General features: G+C 41.8%; 1 protein-coding gene across 4 annotated transcripts in view; it reads right to left on the bottom strand.

Moving 5' to 3' along the window:
* LOC139444611 (uncharacterized) overlaps window positions 1–18,328 on the bottom strand; it is a 100,449-nt gene that overhangs the window by 26,383 nt on the left and 55,738 nt on the right. Inside the window, exons 4-9 of one of the 4 annotated variants that reach the window (XM_071225518.1) lie at window positions 16,940–17,201; window positions 14,405–14,434; window positions 8,432–10,947; window positions 3,485–5,588; window positions 2,415–2,536; window positions 788–881 (exon numbers count right to left, since the gene is read on the bottom strand). In XM_071225518.1, the coding sequence (XP_071081619.1) occupies window positions 788–881; window positions 2,415–2,536; window positions 3,485–5,588; window positions 8,432–10,947; window positions 14,405–14,434; window positions 16,940–17,201 (5,128 nt within the window). The remainder of the gene's footprint in view (window positions 1–787; window positions 882–2,414; window positions 2,537–3,484; window positions 5,589–8,431; window positions 10,948–14,404; window positions 14,435–16,939; window positions 17,202–18,328) is intronic. The other 3 variants (XM_071225517.1, XM_071225519.1, XM_071225520.1) reach the window with 3 other exon arrangements.

The raw sequence follows: 18,328 nt of genomic DNA, 5'->3' as shown, positions 1-18,328 counted from the left end.
AAAAATGAAAATAAAACCACGTAGAAGTATTCTTTGAGTGTTGGCTAAGCGCCAGTACAGTTCTTCTTTCGAATATAATCTTTCGCTAACTTAAAATATTTTTAGATGTAAATCGAACGTGATAAAATGAACTTAGAGGTATAGTCTTTTTTGCTGCTCAGTATATATTGTACAATGGATACTCCAATATGCCACATACACCAGTGGGTGTATTGGGTTTTAACGCTGCTTTGTGACAGTATTCAGTTATATCAAGGCGTGTCAGTTTAACGTATGGGGAAAGAGACTCAAGCTCGAAGTCACGCATGTCTCCGATGTTTATCACCTACGTGTAATCAACGATGACATAGGTTTTAATGCTGACGGATCAGTGATCTTAATCGGGAGAACCTTTGATTCAAACCCTATGATCTGCGGAACCTGGACGTTAAGGGAGGGGTGGGGTGGGGGTTGGGGTGTAGATGTGTGTTTGTGTGTGTGTGTGGGGGGGAACTCTGCGCATTGTTGTGCAGCGCCTTAGACCTCTGGGCCACCCAAGCAACTAATTATTCTACTCCAGATAGTCGTGTAACCTCCGTATATCTGCACATCACTACAGCTCTATGAGTGCTATTAAAGAGCCTATCTAGCACCACTAGCAAGCGGCACAGCCCCGTCATTCTACAGCCACACCACATCATGCCTACATACGACTGTTCGACACGACATCACGACTCGACACCACGACACGACAATACGACACGACACGACACGACACACAGCCCAACTAAAAGCCATAGCAGCATACCTTTCCTACCTGTCACACACCGGTCCTTGGGGTCACGTGTCACCAGGATACGCTTGGTGGGGAAGTTGTACTTTATGGGCTCCGGGGGTGGTGGCTGCAAATGCACGTACAGTTTATAAGTGCGTCAACACACACTGCCCACAGTGACATGAACAAACAGTAACACCTTTGAGGAATTGAAATACAGACGCATTTAACAAGATACCCCGCCACCTGGCATTGCCACTACCCCCATCCCCACCCCCTACATACACACATTGAAGATATAATTCCATAAAAGAACTCCATCCTGCACTACCCGAAATCAAGAACACAAATTTTGGCTACACATAAAAAAGCGTCAATACCGTTTTTTAGAGTCCCTTGTACGATTTTGACTACATCATGAGCTTGTGTTTAAGAATTCAAGATTTGATTGCCCCAATAATGTTAGCGACAAAACCCTTTCTATAATCTTAAGAAATCTCTGCTTAAAGCAGTCCAATGTAAGATTCCGACTATATAATAAACATGTGTGATGATTGTCCTACATAAAATCCTGTATCCTCCTCTGCTATTTATATATCGCAATATGCATTATCTTTCTTCCGTCACAATTCATTCATTTATTCGTAAATTTTGTTCTTTTTATTAATTCCATATTTAGATATGCCGAAAGGGCACCTGGTAATTGTACTACTGTAAGGTTCAAAGGTCAGCTTCTCGAGAACGAGACAACAGTTTTCAGTCTTGTAGGTTTTCATGCAGGTTTCTAAGATGTTTCTACCGAGCAGCCACTGTTGCAGTCACTGCTGTGTTTCAAGTGACATTATCGTTCCCGGACACCGACAGTCAGTGACAATACTCTGTCCATTATCAGGTTTCAACACAAGCCAGGGATGCAACGCCGATTTCAATATCTCTACTTAAACCAATGATTCCCTTCTCTGCTAGAAGATGACCTCGATCTCTAGAATTGAAGAACGTAAGCGAGCCATTGCATCTCTTGACCAACATAGTACAAAGTAACATATAGTTGTATTGATATAATACTGGTACGTTTTGTGTCCGTGCACATATCGACATAGTGATGGGGAGAGTTTGGCGGAATAATATATCGTGATCGGTTGTATTTACAGGTGTTTTATCATATTTTATCCTTAAGCTACAGCTTAATAGAAATGGGATCTACAAGTTAAAAGAACAGGGATCTACAAGTTAATAGAACGGGGTCTACACGTTAATAGAACGGGGATCTACAAGTTAATAGAACAGGGATCTACAAGTAAACAGAACTGGGATCTACACGTTAATAGAACGGGAATCTACAAGTTAATAAAACGGTGATCTACAAGTTAATAGAACAGGGATCTACAAGTTAATAGAATGGGGATCTACAAGTTAATAGAATGGGGATCTACAAGTTAATAGAACAAGGATCTACAAGTAAATAGAACAAGGATCTACAAGTTAATAGAACAGGGACCTACAGGTTAATAGAACGGGGATATAATGCACTGTATAAAAGAGGATGGGACCATTTGTCATTTGGTCGGTTGATGAAACCGAATATACTGATACTACCAATCCCTACCACCCACTTCTTTGAGATATTCGAAACATGTTATAATCGATATAACCCGAGTACCTTCCTCCTCCTGTCCAGCTGTTTGAGGATGGTCACGCCCCCTTCTGTCATGTGCTTCATGATTGGTTCATCGGCGTCCACGCTGTTGTCACTCTCTGTCCGGTAGACGGCATTCATCAGGTCTGCATGACACATGACTCAGGACATGACAAATTTACACCAGGACTAAACGACACTACTAAAAACGAAATTACGCACAGTATATCAGATAGGCATTGACGTCTACTTTCATTTACTCACTCAGTCACAGCCCACTCACTCACTCACTCAACTACTACTAATTTGAAAGCCTTATGTTGGACTTGTGTAATAATTCTAGAGAATTCATCCATGAAATATGCTAATATAATATTCGTCACAATTTGCCTTTTCCTCCCAATAGAATCTGATAGGCAGATAATCGTGACAGAATATTCTCTGACGTTGGCGTTTTATATTTAGTATTCTTATCGATTCCAAGGTTACAGTGTTTAGCGTCGTTGTTATCAACAAGCAAAAAAAACCGATTAACATGCAGATCACCCAGATTGTTTACGACTGGATTACATTGTCATTGTTCATTTTTGAGCTACAGGACACAAAAAGCTTTTCAATTAAGTGGATGAGCGCCCTCTCATTCCAGAAAGGCATGACATTGTTCACATGTCTTCCAATGCCTGGTCACAATGACGCTGGTACATATGATACAAACTATAGTCCTATTGAAATATATGTCTTTGTTTCAGCATTATGATACACAATGTTCCACTGTGTGCGTTATTTGAAAAAAATTGTACATGTACAATCAAGGCAAATTAATAATAACTATGTAATAACTCATATCGTTGTGTCAGATTATTAAATATGTTCATCTTAGGGATAACATTTTGAAAGAAGTACTATTCGGGATGATTTTCACAAAGAAGAATACATCGATGGAACAATGACTGCACAATCACACATGATGGAGAGAAACTGTAAAACCTTATGAAAATCCGTCAATCAAAACAGTCGGGAGGGGGAGCATTATTGACAATTATCACCAGGACTAACAGAACCTTACGACTCCCACCAAACCGCTGCCTTCCTACCTTCTACCCCTCCAGGGAAGTTGAACTCAGCCGACACAGGTCTACTTCCGGTTCCAATGTCATGGATGATCTTCCTGGACTTGGCTGTGACGTCATCTAGCAGTGGCATGGCGGGCGTGTAGTCACTGGCTGGGCTCTCGGCATCAGAGAAGGTGTTGTAAGATACTGAATCCCTGGTGGGAACAAAATCTAAATCAGCCCTATTAGAATACATATCAGGTAGCGTTACACTGCTAGACAGCCTAGCATCCCTGGCGCTCACTTGAACATTACCCTCCCTTGCAGCAACAGATGGGTACGAATCCATTCTGCGAGAGAGTGTGGATGGTGGGGAGAAAGTCGTCGGGTCGGCGTAATCGCTGTAGTTTTGGTAGATGCCTGCGTCGTCGGAACGATGTCGGCGTGATGTCTCTTGCTTATGAGCCAGGTACTCCGTGGAGCTGTAGTTTGAGTGATACCCCGACCGCCTGTCCTGGGGATCCCTGTAAGGGTCTATGTCATCTCTATCGTAACGGGATTCGTCGTCCAGTGGTCTGATAATACCTGTAGGTATGGGTCTTTGGGGGCCATACGGGGAGGAACCGTAGCGGCCAGGTATATCGTCATAGCTGTGCGCCATTGATTGCCGTGCCCGGGCTAATTTTAACAGTTCTGTTTTCAACCTAGCAGTTTCCTCTAACTGCCTCTTTCGTTTATCAATCTCGTATTGTAACCGTGCCTTCTTTTCTTCCTTAATTTTACCTTCGTCATCGTCCGAATAATAGGTAGGCGTTCTTGAGCCTGACCTTGACCCCGACCTTGAACTTCCGGGCAGTTGGCTTTCTGACCTACTTACCGACATTGGCATTTGTCCATTAAATTGTCCCTGGTCAGGCTGCAGTCTTTCACTGGAGTTAGTTTTGCCCGTATAAAACATTCGTGCATAAGCTGATGGTTTAATTTTTTTGTATCTTGCATTAGACACAGGCTCGGATCTGGTGCTTTCAGTGTCACTGAGACCAGAGAGCGAACTATCATCTGTGGAATACTTTGAACTCTGTCGAGCATCTGCACTGTCACTCATTTTGGCCTGGAAATCAGCCTCAATGTCTTTATCCTCTTTAATAGGACTAAACTTCGCTATCATGGGATCCGAGGACTGGCGTTTATGTCTCTGCCTCCTAGGCGTGACCTGAGGCGACGACCTAGGGGTCAAGGACGTCGAAGGGGATAATCCTCTCCTTCTTGAGTCCTGCTCCAGTTGAGTAGTAGCAGGAGGTAACTTTCCATTTCTGGCTAGATACGCCTGTCTTTGAATCAGTTCAGTTTCTAGCTTCAGCGCACCTATCTGCATCTGTAGAGCCCGTATCTCTTCCAGTTCCTCCAGTTTTCGTTTCCTATCCAACGTCACTCTTCTAAGCTCCTCCTGCAGCCTTTTCTTCAAGGATATCATAGCCTCAGTACAAGGAATGCCATAAATATTAATCAAAGAGTCAATTATTGCATCAGTCTCATCCTTGGGAAGAATACTGGTACCCAGGGAACCAGCTCTCTGTAGCTTCATTTGAGTCGAGACTAAAGTATCCCTCTTCTCCTGCAGCATTCGCTCGCTGATGTCAAAGCTCTTGGCCTTGCCGACCGATGAAAGCACCTTCTTCTCTGGAATTCTATTTATTCTTGCCACTTCCAAATCATCTTCATTCATAGAGTCATCACTTTGGGAGGAGTACTTTCTGTGATCAGATGAAGGCTTTGGTGGTTTGGGAGGTTTCTGCGGTTCTTGGCGGGCTTTGAGGGCAACTTGCTTGGTTCCCTTTAGTTTGGCTTTGGGTGTGAGTACTGGCTCCTCGTTCGTTGGGATTGGTGGCAGTTTTCTCCTCACCTTTTTCGGATCTTTCTTTTCTTTAGGTTCCTTCTTTGGCTCTTTAGGTTCTTTCTTCGGCTCTTTAGGTTCTTTCTTCGCCTCTTTAGGTTCCTTCTTCAGCTCCTTAGGTTCTCTCTTCGGCTCTTTTAGTTCCCTCTTCAGCTCTTTAGGTTCTTTTTTCAGCTCTTTTGGTTCCCTCTTCAGCTCTTTGGGTTCTTTCTTTGGCTCGATCTTAGGAGGTTCCTTAGGACGAGCTGCTATCTGGAATTATTCAAATTCATTCACATGTATGATCATATAGCGCTGACGATTTGAGTGATGAAGTTATGATTAATGTTAGAAATAAATAAAAGGTTTATGGATTTAAGCATTGTTTTTTCACGATATAAATACATTTACTCATCAAGGTTGATCGACTTTCACAATAGTCCACTGAAATTCCATTAATGTTACTTATACACACTCACTTATACACCTTCCTTATGTCAGCCAAAGAAACATGTGAAACAGTGACTTGCGTTTGATTATCGTACATGCATTTTAACTTTGTACTCGTTTCATGCTGCAGCTCTGATCGGAGAACAAACAGGTGAACGGACACTAGATGACACGGAAAATCACGGAAAGTCACGAGTGGTCAGACTGACAGAGGCATGTGCTGGCAAGGTGGACCGGAAGGTGTTGGACGTAGAACGTTTCAAACATGCGATAAAATGGGAAAAGGAGAGAAAGGAAAGAAAATGGATGATAAAAAGATAGAGAGGAAAGTAGGTGAAAGGTCAACGTTGTGTGAATAAGCGCCTAAATATGTGAAAACTGTAGCTTACATGACAAGGAGACACATAGTGCAATAAAACACAGGGACACGAAGTACTGCTAGAATAGGACTCACATTTCGTGAAAAATCGTCCGAAGTCGTCACATTTACCATTGCATTGCCGACAGAAGTAATGCTATTTACACAGTTAATAGGATGGAGGAGTCGCGTGCGTGTTGCCAACACTGACGTCAGTCACACTCGAGTTCAAAGCGTTTGGCTATGTGCTAATTGTCTTGTTCATATTGGGCAGACGGGCGTGACCAACAACGTATAGACCATAGATCAGAAATCGGTGAAATCGGATGGAAATAACCCCTAAGGTTGTAATTACATATAATCAATGCGAAATGTGTGAGGAGCTACATGGCAACTTAAGTCTGTGTATGACACTGGGAATAATTCGAAATGAGACTCTTAGAAAAGCGTGATTGCAGGTTTGATGCTCTGATCAAGCGCCATCTTTCTCTGTAACGTCACTGCTCGGGTGGCGGGCGGCACGCGCTACGTCATTATCATCTACGTTGGTTTCAAGACAAAGGGAGAATTTCAATACTACAAACTGACGTTGTAGCTCGCAACATGGCTCGTCATGGCCGATCCATTAAACATATATTTTCAGTAGCTTTCTGCAAAGATCGTCTTACCGTGTATACATGTATGCTCCGTTCAGAGAACATATTGATTAAAAGAGTGGAGAGTTAAATGGCATTTGCAATGAGTGATGTATTTTCTTCACGGGACAATATGACAGCATAACACATGACGATGGTGGATATTGATGATCATCCTGCCAAAAGACGTTTGTTAGCTTTGCCTCGACAGCATCATGGCGATCAATAGAAGAATGCTATTTGTCATTTGTTCTGCACACACATCTGAGACGATACTTTGATACCTAATGTACAATTTAAGTACCGTAGGTATTTTTGACCCCAGGAAAACGATAAAGCATCTACGCCACACGGATTATATGCACATCTTTGATGAGGAAACAGTTTCAGGATGAACATCTTCAAAGAATGTCATCAAATGTAAATAATGTTTTGCACTTCTGATTAACAGAGATGTCAAAGGGGTTCGCGAAATAAACATTGTTACAAACTAAAATAAAACGCTTCAAGAGTTGGAAGTGGTTTAACCGTAATGCAATTTGCCTTCCCATAAGATCCAGATTGTCGTTGAGGAGGCTGGATCGTTGGATTAAAGAAACCGTCTTATCCCTAATGCAAAAATCAATAATAGAGTTCTTAAAACCCGAAAAGACAGAACCAGCGGGTAAGAAAAACTATACAAGAATCTAATTGTAGAAAGGAAAGATTCACCTTTTAACCATGGGCCAGCATTGAAGGACGAACATCTATTTCACGAAGCGCGATAAAAAATCCAGTGGATCTTTTGATTACATTTTGTGCGAGTTCTAAAACAAATCAATATTAATTTGATTTCAAGGCTTATTTGGTATGACCTCTTTCTGTCGTTCGCAATTGAATCTATCCTCTGTCTGCTTTCGAAAGATTGTCGCCAACGCGGTCCTTTGGCTATCACAGAATCGTCATTGGATGAAAGACGGTACAATACTTTGGCCATTAACGCGTATATTGCATTGAATGGAATTGCTTAGCGAAAACCACAAGCGAAAGGTCAGTTTCAATGTTATTAAAAATGTCTGCAAATATCAGAAATCTTCAAATGTTCATTCGAACATTATTTAATTACATTTACCCTGAATACATATTCTTGATTTGCTGTTTACTGCACTAAAATGCAGCAGATGCACGTGGGTATAAATATGATGCAGCAACATCCCTTTGCGAACGCGATGATGTGCGTATGTTATAGGATGAGCAATCGGATGGCATGTATGTCGATTAGAATTCATCATACATTATACTCTGGTTGTCGCCATGAAATATGTCCATGCAGTAAAATAAGTAAAAATTCATTATTAATTTTAATATTGATGTCCATGCATATACTTATCAATTAACGAAGACACATAGAGTAATTGACCATACATGTCGTGGTTCATATAACCGATCAACACAAAACTGGTTCTGGGTATTTTACATAGGAAGAGTGTCTTGTTTGAGCCAAACAGGGAAATTGGAAACATTTGAAAATATTGTGCCATGTTAATTGAAATTAAGCTGGACTGATTCAGCGCTTTTTACACGTTTTACCATTATTACTGATCTAACCTTGGACGACACTTTCGTATTTATATCAGGTATGTCCTCATTCCAAATAAAAGAAAAGAAATAAACATAGGGATAAGCACACTGACCGCAGAGCTACTGTGTGGAGAGGTGAGGTCACTCTTTACCTCCTCAAAATATTTTAGCTTATCACGAATACTTGGGCGAGGTTCCTCCACCTCTGCCACTACTTCCGGCAAATGTGGCTCTTGTGGAGAAGCTTCTTGTTGAGCAGCTTGAAGAGGAGCTGCACATGCGCCTTCTGTTACTTCCGGTACTTCCATTGGCTCTGGTACATTCTGGTTGCACAAATCGCTTAGACTACTTCCATAGGAAATCGTCCGTGTTGGTTTCTGCGCTGCTAGTTCCTCGTCCAGGTCAGTGCCAGTGGAGGAGGGGGAGTGGGGTTTGGGAGGGGAGGAGTCCGAATCTGGGGGAGTTACTGGGGAGGGGAATGTGTACAGTTCGTGATCGGGAGAGGATGAGGGGGACACAGAGGTGCTCTCCGAGAACTCGCGTTTTATTGAGGTTTTCTGTTCTGGTGTGGGTGGGGAGTCAAGAACCTTATATTGGGGTGAGACGGATTGTTCCTCTGACTCTATGTGTTGAATAAGGAGAGGATTAGGTTTTGCCTTCAGATCCTTTGCCTTTCGTCTCTCAGTAGAGTCCTGTCGAGGGAGTGTTTTGCCATTTGATGTGCTTGTGCTTTTAAGCGATTCCTGAGAACTGGATACACTTTTATCAACTAGAGCCAGATTACTGGCAGTCGGTGGTAGGATTAATGGTTTTTGTGGTGGGACTGGCTTTCCAGCAGGTGTTTTTTGTGATGCCAAGATCTCTGGAGTTGGATCTGGAAGCTTTCTCCTGGGCTTCGGTGGTGGTATAGGCTTCACGTTTGCTGCTCCTGTTTTAAGCATGTTCTGCAGATCCTCGCTTATTTTCCTTATTTCGCTTGTGGTGCTATTTTCAACGTGTGGTCGCGAAGAACTGACTGTTTTAACCTGACCACATTCACCCCCTATTCCAGACTTAGAATATGTAATAGTTGTCCTCGCAGCAGGCACTGGCTGAGCAAGACTTGTACAATCCATTACAGGGAAGTCATCTTTAGAATGACATGTCTCTTCTCCATCCCCGTCATCATAGTTCCCATTGCCATTCTCGTCTCTGACGTTCTGAACAGTAACTGGCTGCCCATTCCCGTCTATGATACTAATATTCTCCATGATGTTATATCTCTTGAGACCTGTGTACGTAAAGTCTTCCTCCTCTTCTTCCTCAACAGGATGCACTACAGTAGCAGCACCAATAGCACAAATCAGTTCCTCAGCTTCTTCATCTGCCTCATCCTGTTCTTCCTCCCTGGACCTCTGTCGCTCCAATTCCTCCATCTGTTTGGCTAGCATGTCTTCCTGTTCCGCCTCCTCTACTGATGGAGACACGTCCAAGATGGGAGAGAGGTCTATGACAGGGGACCAGTCTGTGGTAGGGGGCCTCGCCTTCTGTCTTTTGCTTCCTTGATAATCAATAGCCTTCGTAGAAGGATCTGCCAGTTCCACTTCTTCCTCGGGGGTTGTTGCATTGTCGTAATATCCGGGAGATACCGGTGACGTTGGCGATTCCGCGCTGTCCATTGATTCTGGGGAGACCTGTTCCGAGTCATAGCTGGATGTGTTGACGCGTAAGTTGGTAGGAGACACGCTCATTGATGTGAGACTCGCTGTGCTGCTGGCGATTGTGGCAGCATAGGTAGCTAGGTCCATCACAGGAGCACTGTCGGTTAAGCTGTCTGAATCATCGAAATGACGTACCTGAGGGGTGGAAGCACTGGTTTTCTTTTCTCTCGGTGACACATCAAAGGTTAAGGGTTCTCCTAATGTCGTGACCAATGAGGTTTTAATCTCTTCTGGTGACAATGGAGAGGGCTTCTGTGCTAATAATACTGTCTGCTGGGGCGGGTCCATATTAACACCCTGTCCGTCAGCATACAGATCATCTAAAGAGAGTTGTCTGGATGGAGGTGAGATATCATTGTAGGTGAAATGATGTCTCTTGTCCTTCGGTGAAACAGGCGACCCTCTTCTTTTACCAGGGTAGGAATCCTTCCTTCTGGGTGAAAATGGGGGGCTTTCCAGACCTTCCCTCCAACTAGGACTTCGAGGAGGAGTTGGGCTACTCAAGTTTTTCTCATTCGGATCTCCTACAGTTAAACCTTGTAGAGGCGGGGGGTGATCTCGGTCGGGGATTTCCGGAATCGCTTGCATGCCCAAATCAAATGCTGCATCTGTGTCATCACTGCGCATGCTCCCGACCTCTTCTGAGTCTTGATTAGTGCCCAGTTCTGATTGGTCGCCGTCACCTTCGTCATCTGATGACGTCAGGCTGTGGGAACGAGACAGATTAAGTGATTTGGGCCTGTGTTTCCGGCGAGGCTTCGGCCCCCTGTCGCCATTACTTACGGTGCTCATTGATGTGCTCATGGAAGAGAAGTCGTCGCCCGCGTCATCAGTGCTCGTGCCTTCAGTGCGGGGCTTCTCTGAAATATCCTCCATCTCATAATCAGAGTACTCATCGGAGTCGCTCTTCGTCATCACCCCACCGGTGCCTGAAACAGCCGAAAGAACACGAGTCAAAATGCCAAGACTTGTGCAATAACCACTCTGTGAATTACTATGATGGTCATCACAACACACAGGCTGTCTTAACTGATTGAATACAGTGGGCAACATATATGCTTTTAAATGAACAATGTCACCGATTCATCATTTAATTTATTGAATCTTTATTGATCTGAAAAATGTTACATTTTGGATTCGATTCATAATGGACCGATTTTTTTTTAGAATGCAAGCACAATATTCATTTACTTTGAGTTACATAAATGTATTCATGTTACAAATATGAAAAGTCGACGTCTAAAAACCAATCCTGATGAACTGCTTAAATAGTATCGCGATATACGACTGTAACTTGTCAAAATTGGTATTGCACAACGAATATTGACCTTATATAATTTCGTAACAGCTACACACACAGGTGCACATACGATATCTGTGATTGTTCATCGACTAAATTGTGTTACAACATCTCAACTGAATAATCACTTACATGTTTTCATAAAATACTTTTATTTCTTAACAACAGCATAATACAATAACTGACCACAGAACAACAGAGCGCCAAGCCATGTGCAGAAAACAGGACCGAGACTGTTTGCGTACTGGTAGAGTTAAACTACACCAACAGCGTTTCTCATTCAAAACCTTTGGGGACCTTCTCAAAGCTTCAATTTTTTATTTTTATCATAAGAACGTATAAAGCTGAATGTATAGGCGCTAGGAGCAATCAGCGAAGTGGAAGTTTATATACGGAAGGAAGAAGAGACCAGAGTGAGAGACTGAGCCGAGGTCGACTAAGGGGCGTTTGACAAGGACATGCGCTACAAGCTGCTATTAGTTTGATTGCTCGACAGTTTTATGTTGGTTATCTAAAAGGAAAATAGCTGAACTATTTAGATGAATCTGAAAATCCCTGACGCACTACTCAATACGGTTGTAATCTATACTACATAAATAGTAATATTTTATTAATTACGATATGAATATATGTTTGGTTTTGATTGATATTGTTCTGCTGTAGTTTTAAACAGAGAATGTAAAATATCTGCACTGACTACATTAGTTTGATGGGAGCAAAACATGTCTGCTTAAAGTAATTTGAATATAACTTTTTATGCAAAAAACATTCAGCTGTGACTATGAATTTTGAAAAAAACACTGTCATCATGATCATAATAATGCAACAGAATATTTACGAATGGTTGAACAAGTGTTTAATTCACGTACCTTAAAATGAATATTTGGGTAATGGAAGCGATAAATGAAAATCCTTTATTAATGCCTGATATATTTATATGATTTCAGATACGTTGATAAGAAATTACGAATAACATTAGTCCTGTCGGAACTCATACGTTATTAATTTCTCTGTGACTATATGTACAATCTCTCCGGAAGCCATTTATTAACATCGTATAGCCATTTAACCATTCGCTGCGATTATCCTGATCAACTAGATACAGTTACTCCAATACAAAATGAAGATGATGCCAGCTATCTTGACAAATGGATTCCTTTAAATGACAGAGAAGATGAATTCGCAAGAAGGTCAGAATACACACTTTATCACATCTGCTTAAAGATCTCTTACCTCGTTTTAACCATGCAACATTATATAAACCAATGACTTGAATAGTGATATAAAACAACTGAAAAAAAACATATAGTGTGCTAGACAATCTTACATGCGTGTTTGCTACAAACAACGGAGTTTGATAAATGAGTAAAACTACCTAGAACGTAGCACTCTATCATCAAAGTGGGATGCTAAGTATGAGATGTCAGCATCTTCACTACAAAATCGTAATGTAAATATGAAACATATCCAACGGAAGTGGCGTCCATATAACGGGGAACAAAACTTACAGTCACATTCATTCGTCACTTAAGTGGATAAAGTTCAGAAATATTTCAAGCGAAGGTTCCAATTATGCAAGGTTGGTCATTAGGAGTGAGTGAGTGAGTATGGTTTTACGCCGCTTTTAGCAATATTCCAGCAATATCACGGCGGGGGACACCAGAAATGGGCTTCACACATTGTACCCATGTCGGGAATCGAACCCGGGTCTTCGGCGTGACGAGCGAACGCTTTAACCACTAGGCTAGCCGACCGCCCCTGGTCATTAGGAAAGATGTTTGGGCAGTGATGTAATTAGAACAATTAGTTTCAGCAAATTTGCTTCTTACGGTACGCCACTGTGTAAATTCTAGTGCAGTTTACTATCTATTATATTACATCGATTGTCTTTAACACTTGCAACTGCAGTGGTCCTTAACTTCTTTTGAGTAGTAGAATATTTCTATTTCTATTAACACTAAATAAGGAATCGACAAATTATTTAACTATCACCCGAAAAATAGAATTATTGAACGAGGTTTCAGTACACCAGTTCGTACTCGGCGTTTGATAGTCCGAGTGTCAAGGTGGGGATAGACATGACTGGTTGTTTGGAGATGCGACTTAGGCTGTAACTGACACATGTTCAACTGCATTTCATAATAAACAAATATAAACATGGGAGAGTGCGTGCGGACTTTTAGAAGATTTCGTTGATATCTCAATAGGTACGTATTTTGTTGTCTCCCAACTTTCGTAAGAGTGTGAGCTAGAACAGTGTCCCTGTAGTGAGATGAGTGGTAGTTTTCAGGCTCACATATCTGAGTAAACTCAAGACCATCATCCTATGTCTCAACACAGAGTATAGGGAACTGGCTTTCACACCCGCCGTTTACACTAAACTGAGAGGCAAAAGAAAATATTCATCTGGGCCCACTTGCACAAAGCGATCTTATGTTAATGTGTTGGAGTTACGATCGTCTCAGCCCTATGATCGCTTTGCGCAAGTGGGCCCTGGTCTTGGTAGCGGATTGTATTTGATACAGGTATTGCGGTTTGCAGTGTTTCGAAGACTTTTTTTCAGCCAAGTAACGTTTTAATAACGTTTGTGATTTTTTGGTCAAGTCACATGTTCAAGTGAATTCCAGTACTTTCTTTTGCCTGTCAGTTTGTGCGATACCTATTGAGATATTACCGCAATCTTCTAAAACTCCACGCACGTTCCCGTGTTTACTATGTATATTAATACTTGAAATGCAGTTTAGTATGCGTCAGTTCCAATCCAAATCGCATCCTATTCGGACGACAACACCTCCAAACAACCAGTCATATTTATTCCACACTTGGGCGCTCAGAATACCCCCCTCAAATGCCGAGAAGTACAATCGCCTGCAAGTAATTATCACGCCTTTGGACAAGCATTCATCTTCATCATGTGACTCCAAGTTTTTAACCCAATCAAATTATTCAAACACTACAGCCAGCCAATCAGATATGAAAGGTATAAACCAAGTCCCATAATGCCATGCAAACAAAGCCTATGGACAGCACAGAGCGTAGGAAGAAGCAACGGACAATAAAAAACAGTCTAGATAGAAAATATTCACCGCATGGCCCCATTACAGTTAATAGGACGCCTAGGAGGCAAGGAGAAAGCAGAAAATGATATCAACCAATAGTATAAAGTATGGTAAAGTGTATGTAAAGATCCGTTATAGGGAAGAAATGGGCGATCATACGGCCTTCGTGACCAATCGGCACGTTCCGTAAACCCACTCGGTGTATCATGGCAATTAACGGCTGGTCACGAGTGACGATATAGCATACGGATGATATGCATGACATAGCTTTTAGCTTTAGCTAGAAGAGCATGCGTGAAACACGGTGTCTAGAATGAGTTCTATGATTGTTACAATATTTATAGTACAAAAGATATTATACTTCTAAATCACTCGTTCTATTATTATCTTGCATAAAGCTCAAATGTTACTTATTTAGAGATATAAGAAAGCACACCAAAGAAAATGTTACGCTTAATCAAATAAAATAAAGAGAATTTTACAATTTAATTGGAATTAAGATTCACATATCATGTCGCCAGAATATTCCAAAATGTGAAAGAGTCACAAAATAGAACTTCTGTCGGAACATATAAACCGTATAACATAACATTAAACAATCAGTCACTTTTGAGACTGTCAAACATAAGTTCAGAGAAAAATAAGGAATGTTTCATGACTCAGGAAGTTTCTAATTAACAATAAACTGATGGGATTACTATTAAATCTATCCCCAATCCTATAAAGCCTTTTGTGAATTGTATTTTAACACGCACAGCTAGACTAAACAGGCGCTCTGTTTTAAGTGGAGGTACAGCCTGGCGATAATACGCTTTTAGCCTTCTTGAGGGACCCTCTATTGACGACCCTGTGCCGACTGACGGTTCTATCGATTGTCGGAAAGGAAACCCAAATTAAAACAACCCCAAGTTTTTTTCGCAATTGCCCCACATGTGTCTCAACTGGGGATTGGTAAATACGTCAAGAAACAGCTCACGTGACTTGGACGTTCGGAGAAAATTAAATAAATAGGTTTTGAATGAGAAAATTCACTGCATGTCTTGTGGCATCCCTACCGCTCTCAAAAAGGACAACTTTTTTAGAAGAAAACTCAGAGACGCTGTTGGAAGTCCAACTCTACCCAACCCTCTTACCAAACCCTATCCCAAAACAACTGCAACCATCAAACGCTCACATGTGTGTCTTTGAATGGCAGGGTGGGTGAACGAACGGGGCTAAAGTCCCTTTAATGGTTTGTTTTAGTTGTTTGTTGTTTTACGCCGCGCTCAGCAATATTCAATCTTTATGACGGCGGTCTGTAAATAAGCGGGTCTGGACCAGAGAATCCAGTGATTGACATCATGAGCATCGATTAACGAAATTGGGACACGATGACATGCCTCAACCAAGTTTGCGAGGATGACCACCCGACCCCGTTAGTCGCCTCTTACGACAAGCATAGTCGCCTCTTAGGAAAAGCATGGGTAGCTGAGGGTCTATTCTAACCCGGATCCTCACGGGTTCAAGGTCTCTGAGAGCAATACACATGTTACTTTACGTCAGTAATGTGGATGGAATATCAAACATCAAAGTGATGCAGGTCGTAGACGTTTACCGTTAGCTGAAACCCATGAGCATAGTGCGGCTTCCTTTATGAAGCAATTCTAAACGTGACAGAACACATTACATAGTAACAGACATTTACATACTTCTAAAAAGGGTTTAGCAACACCCGTTTCTTTCATATTACTACAGTTAATCTGTTATGGCATGACAGATATAACTGTATTAATATGTAGGAATCGGTGCGCCCTTATCTTTTTAAGCACATTTCTCTTGGTGCCGTGCCAAAATGATATTTTTTAGTATATTACAACGTCTCTGAATCTTCACTTTTTGCCGATGGAATGGAATAGTTCATGAGTGTGGGTTGTTTCCCATCATTAGCATAGTTACAACGGTATCCAAGACCACGGTCAGAATCAATACACAAGCAGGTTCTAACGTCAATGTGATTGATTAATTTGTCATTTTGATTGACATTTAGCGCAATAATCCATTTTTTCCACAGGCTTGATTAAAAACTACAGTCATAATGAGCCAACAACTAAGGTTATAAAGATTTCATTTAAGAGGGAAATATACATAAATTTGTTATTTCGAAGGTGAATGTTTGACACTGCGCTGTTTGTTATATAAAAAGATTGAAAAGATGTCACCAGGACATTTCAATAATTTCTGTTTGTGAAAAGGAATATCAGCTGAGGCTATCCTGCCGATGGGCAATAATCATGTGTGTATTGATGATCACACAGAGAGATGTCGAATACTAACCTTCATAAAGAGAATCAAAGATACCCGTGAAAGTGGCTTCATTACACCCTGGGCACTGAGTCGGAATAGATTTAACATTTACGTTTTCGATTAAAGTAAATATCAAAGGCCTTTGTTAATAAAAAAAGGTTTCCACAGAAAAAAAATCCATTGATTGTTGATACAGAGAAGCGTTGTAAGAGCTATGATTGGTTCTATTACAACTGATGAATCGCAGAACAAGTACATGCGTCACATACAACCACTAACCTTTGAATCGTGAAGGCTTAGCCGGTATAATCTCAAAGGAACTGACTGAAGAGTCCTTGAGACTAAGAGAGTCTGCCGAGCTGTCCATTCGAGAGCCAGACATACGACTATGCTGACTATGGAGGCTATGGTCCATTGCCCGAGCCCCGTCCATGAAACTTGGCGAAGGACCCTGGGAGATCCGTTGAGCTTCCGGGTATCCAAGCGGAAGTGCTACAGCGCCCTCTACTTCCGGTACCTCGTATCCCTGAAGGTCCACGCCCTAGAACAAGCAATAAAGGCCGTGATTTCGTTGCGAAAGATTTGCCGTAATGAAAGCATCGAGTTTAACAAGGAACACGGGCGTTGTTCCGTTGTAATTGGTAGTAAATCCTTTAGATTTGGATGGTACTTGTATTGAATGTGGAAGGTTGATGGGAGAATGTGATAGTCCGGCCTGGTGATATGACATAAGAGCATTGTTTATTGTATCAGGGACATTCTGATAGTGTTAATACGTGAATGGCTTCTGATTTAGTTATTGTTGAATCTGAAAGAACTTAAGACTTTTACGAGGCTATTCTCGTCGCATTGATAACAACATGTCTCCCGTGGGGATCGTGCGAAGACGGCTCCATACATGAGTATTTAAAGCCCGCCGTTACGTAGCTGGAAAACTGCCTACTGTGGCGTTCACATTCACTCATTCACCGCTAAAACATGTATCCATAATGCACATACATGTTGATTACAGGCGGTAACTAATCATGCTTACATGCTGCTCTGATAACACGACCAACATGGACTACACAGTCTTGTTACGAATGGTTCGTATCGATGCCAAGGCGACACACTGAAAACCGCTTGTGTTACAAAAAATGTAGCGTTTGGCAAACTGAAGTTGTTTTAACGTTTTAAAAGTTATTTGAAAGATTTTACTGTCAACGACACGAGCGTCAGCCTGGCTGTAAACACAAAACATTAAAACCAAACACAACAAATAAAAACGATAAGAACACAATGGCCGGTTCCACAAAGCAACCTTAGTTAACCTTTGTATTATACTATTATAGACACATGATGGCGCCGGCTACCACTTTGCGAGGATCAGACTTAATGATGTAGTTGAAATAACTCTTGAACCTCTAGGCTGCCGGATCACCCCTTGGACATATGTTTGCATAACGAAGACCAGATGTGTGTGTAGCATGGCGTGGAGTCATCCCACAGATGACATCCTTACCTTGTCAGCTTGCTGACGGGGTTAACCTCTATGGTCATATGGACAAGGCGTCCGACTTCTGATCAGAGGGTCCTTGTTTCGAATCCTATCACGGGACTCGGCAATTTCATGGCCGCTACATTGGCGCTAACCGTGGGGCTGAGCACGTCCATATTTAATTTGAGCAA

The sequence above is a fragment of the Haliotis cracherodii genome, unplaced genomic scaffold (assembly GCF_022045235.1).
Source record: "Haliotis cracherodii isolate W230 unplaced genomic scaffold, xgHalCrac1.p SCAF_6, whole genome shotgun sequence".
Taxonomy (NCBI): domain Eukaryota; kingdom Metazoa; phylum Mollusca; class Gastropoda; order Lepetellida; family Haliotidae; genus Haliotis; species Haliotis cracherodii.
This window is presented reverse-complemented; position numbering and strand designations above follow the sequence as displayed.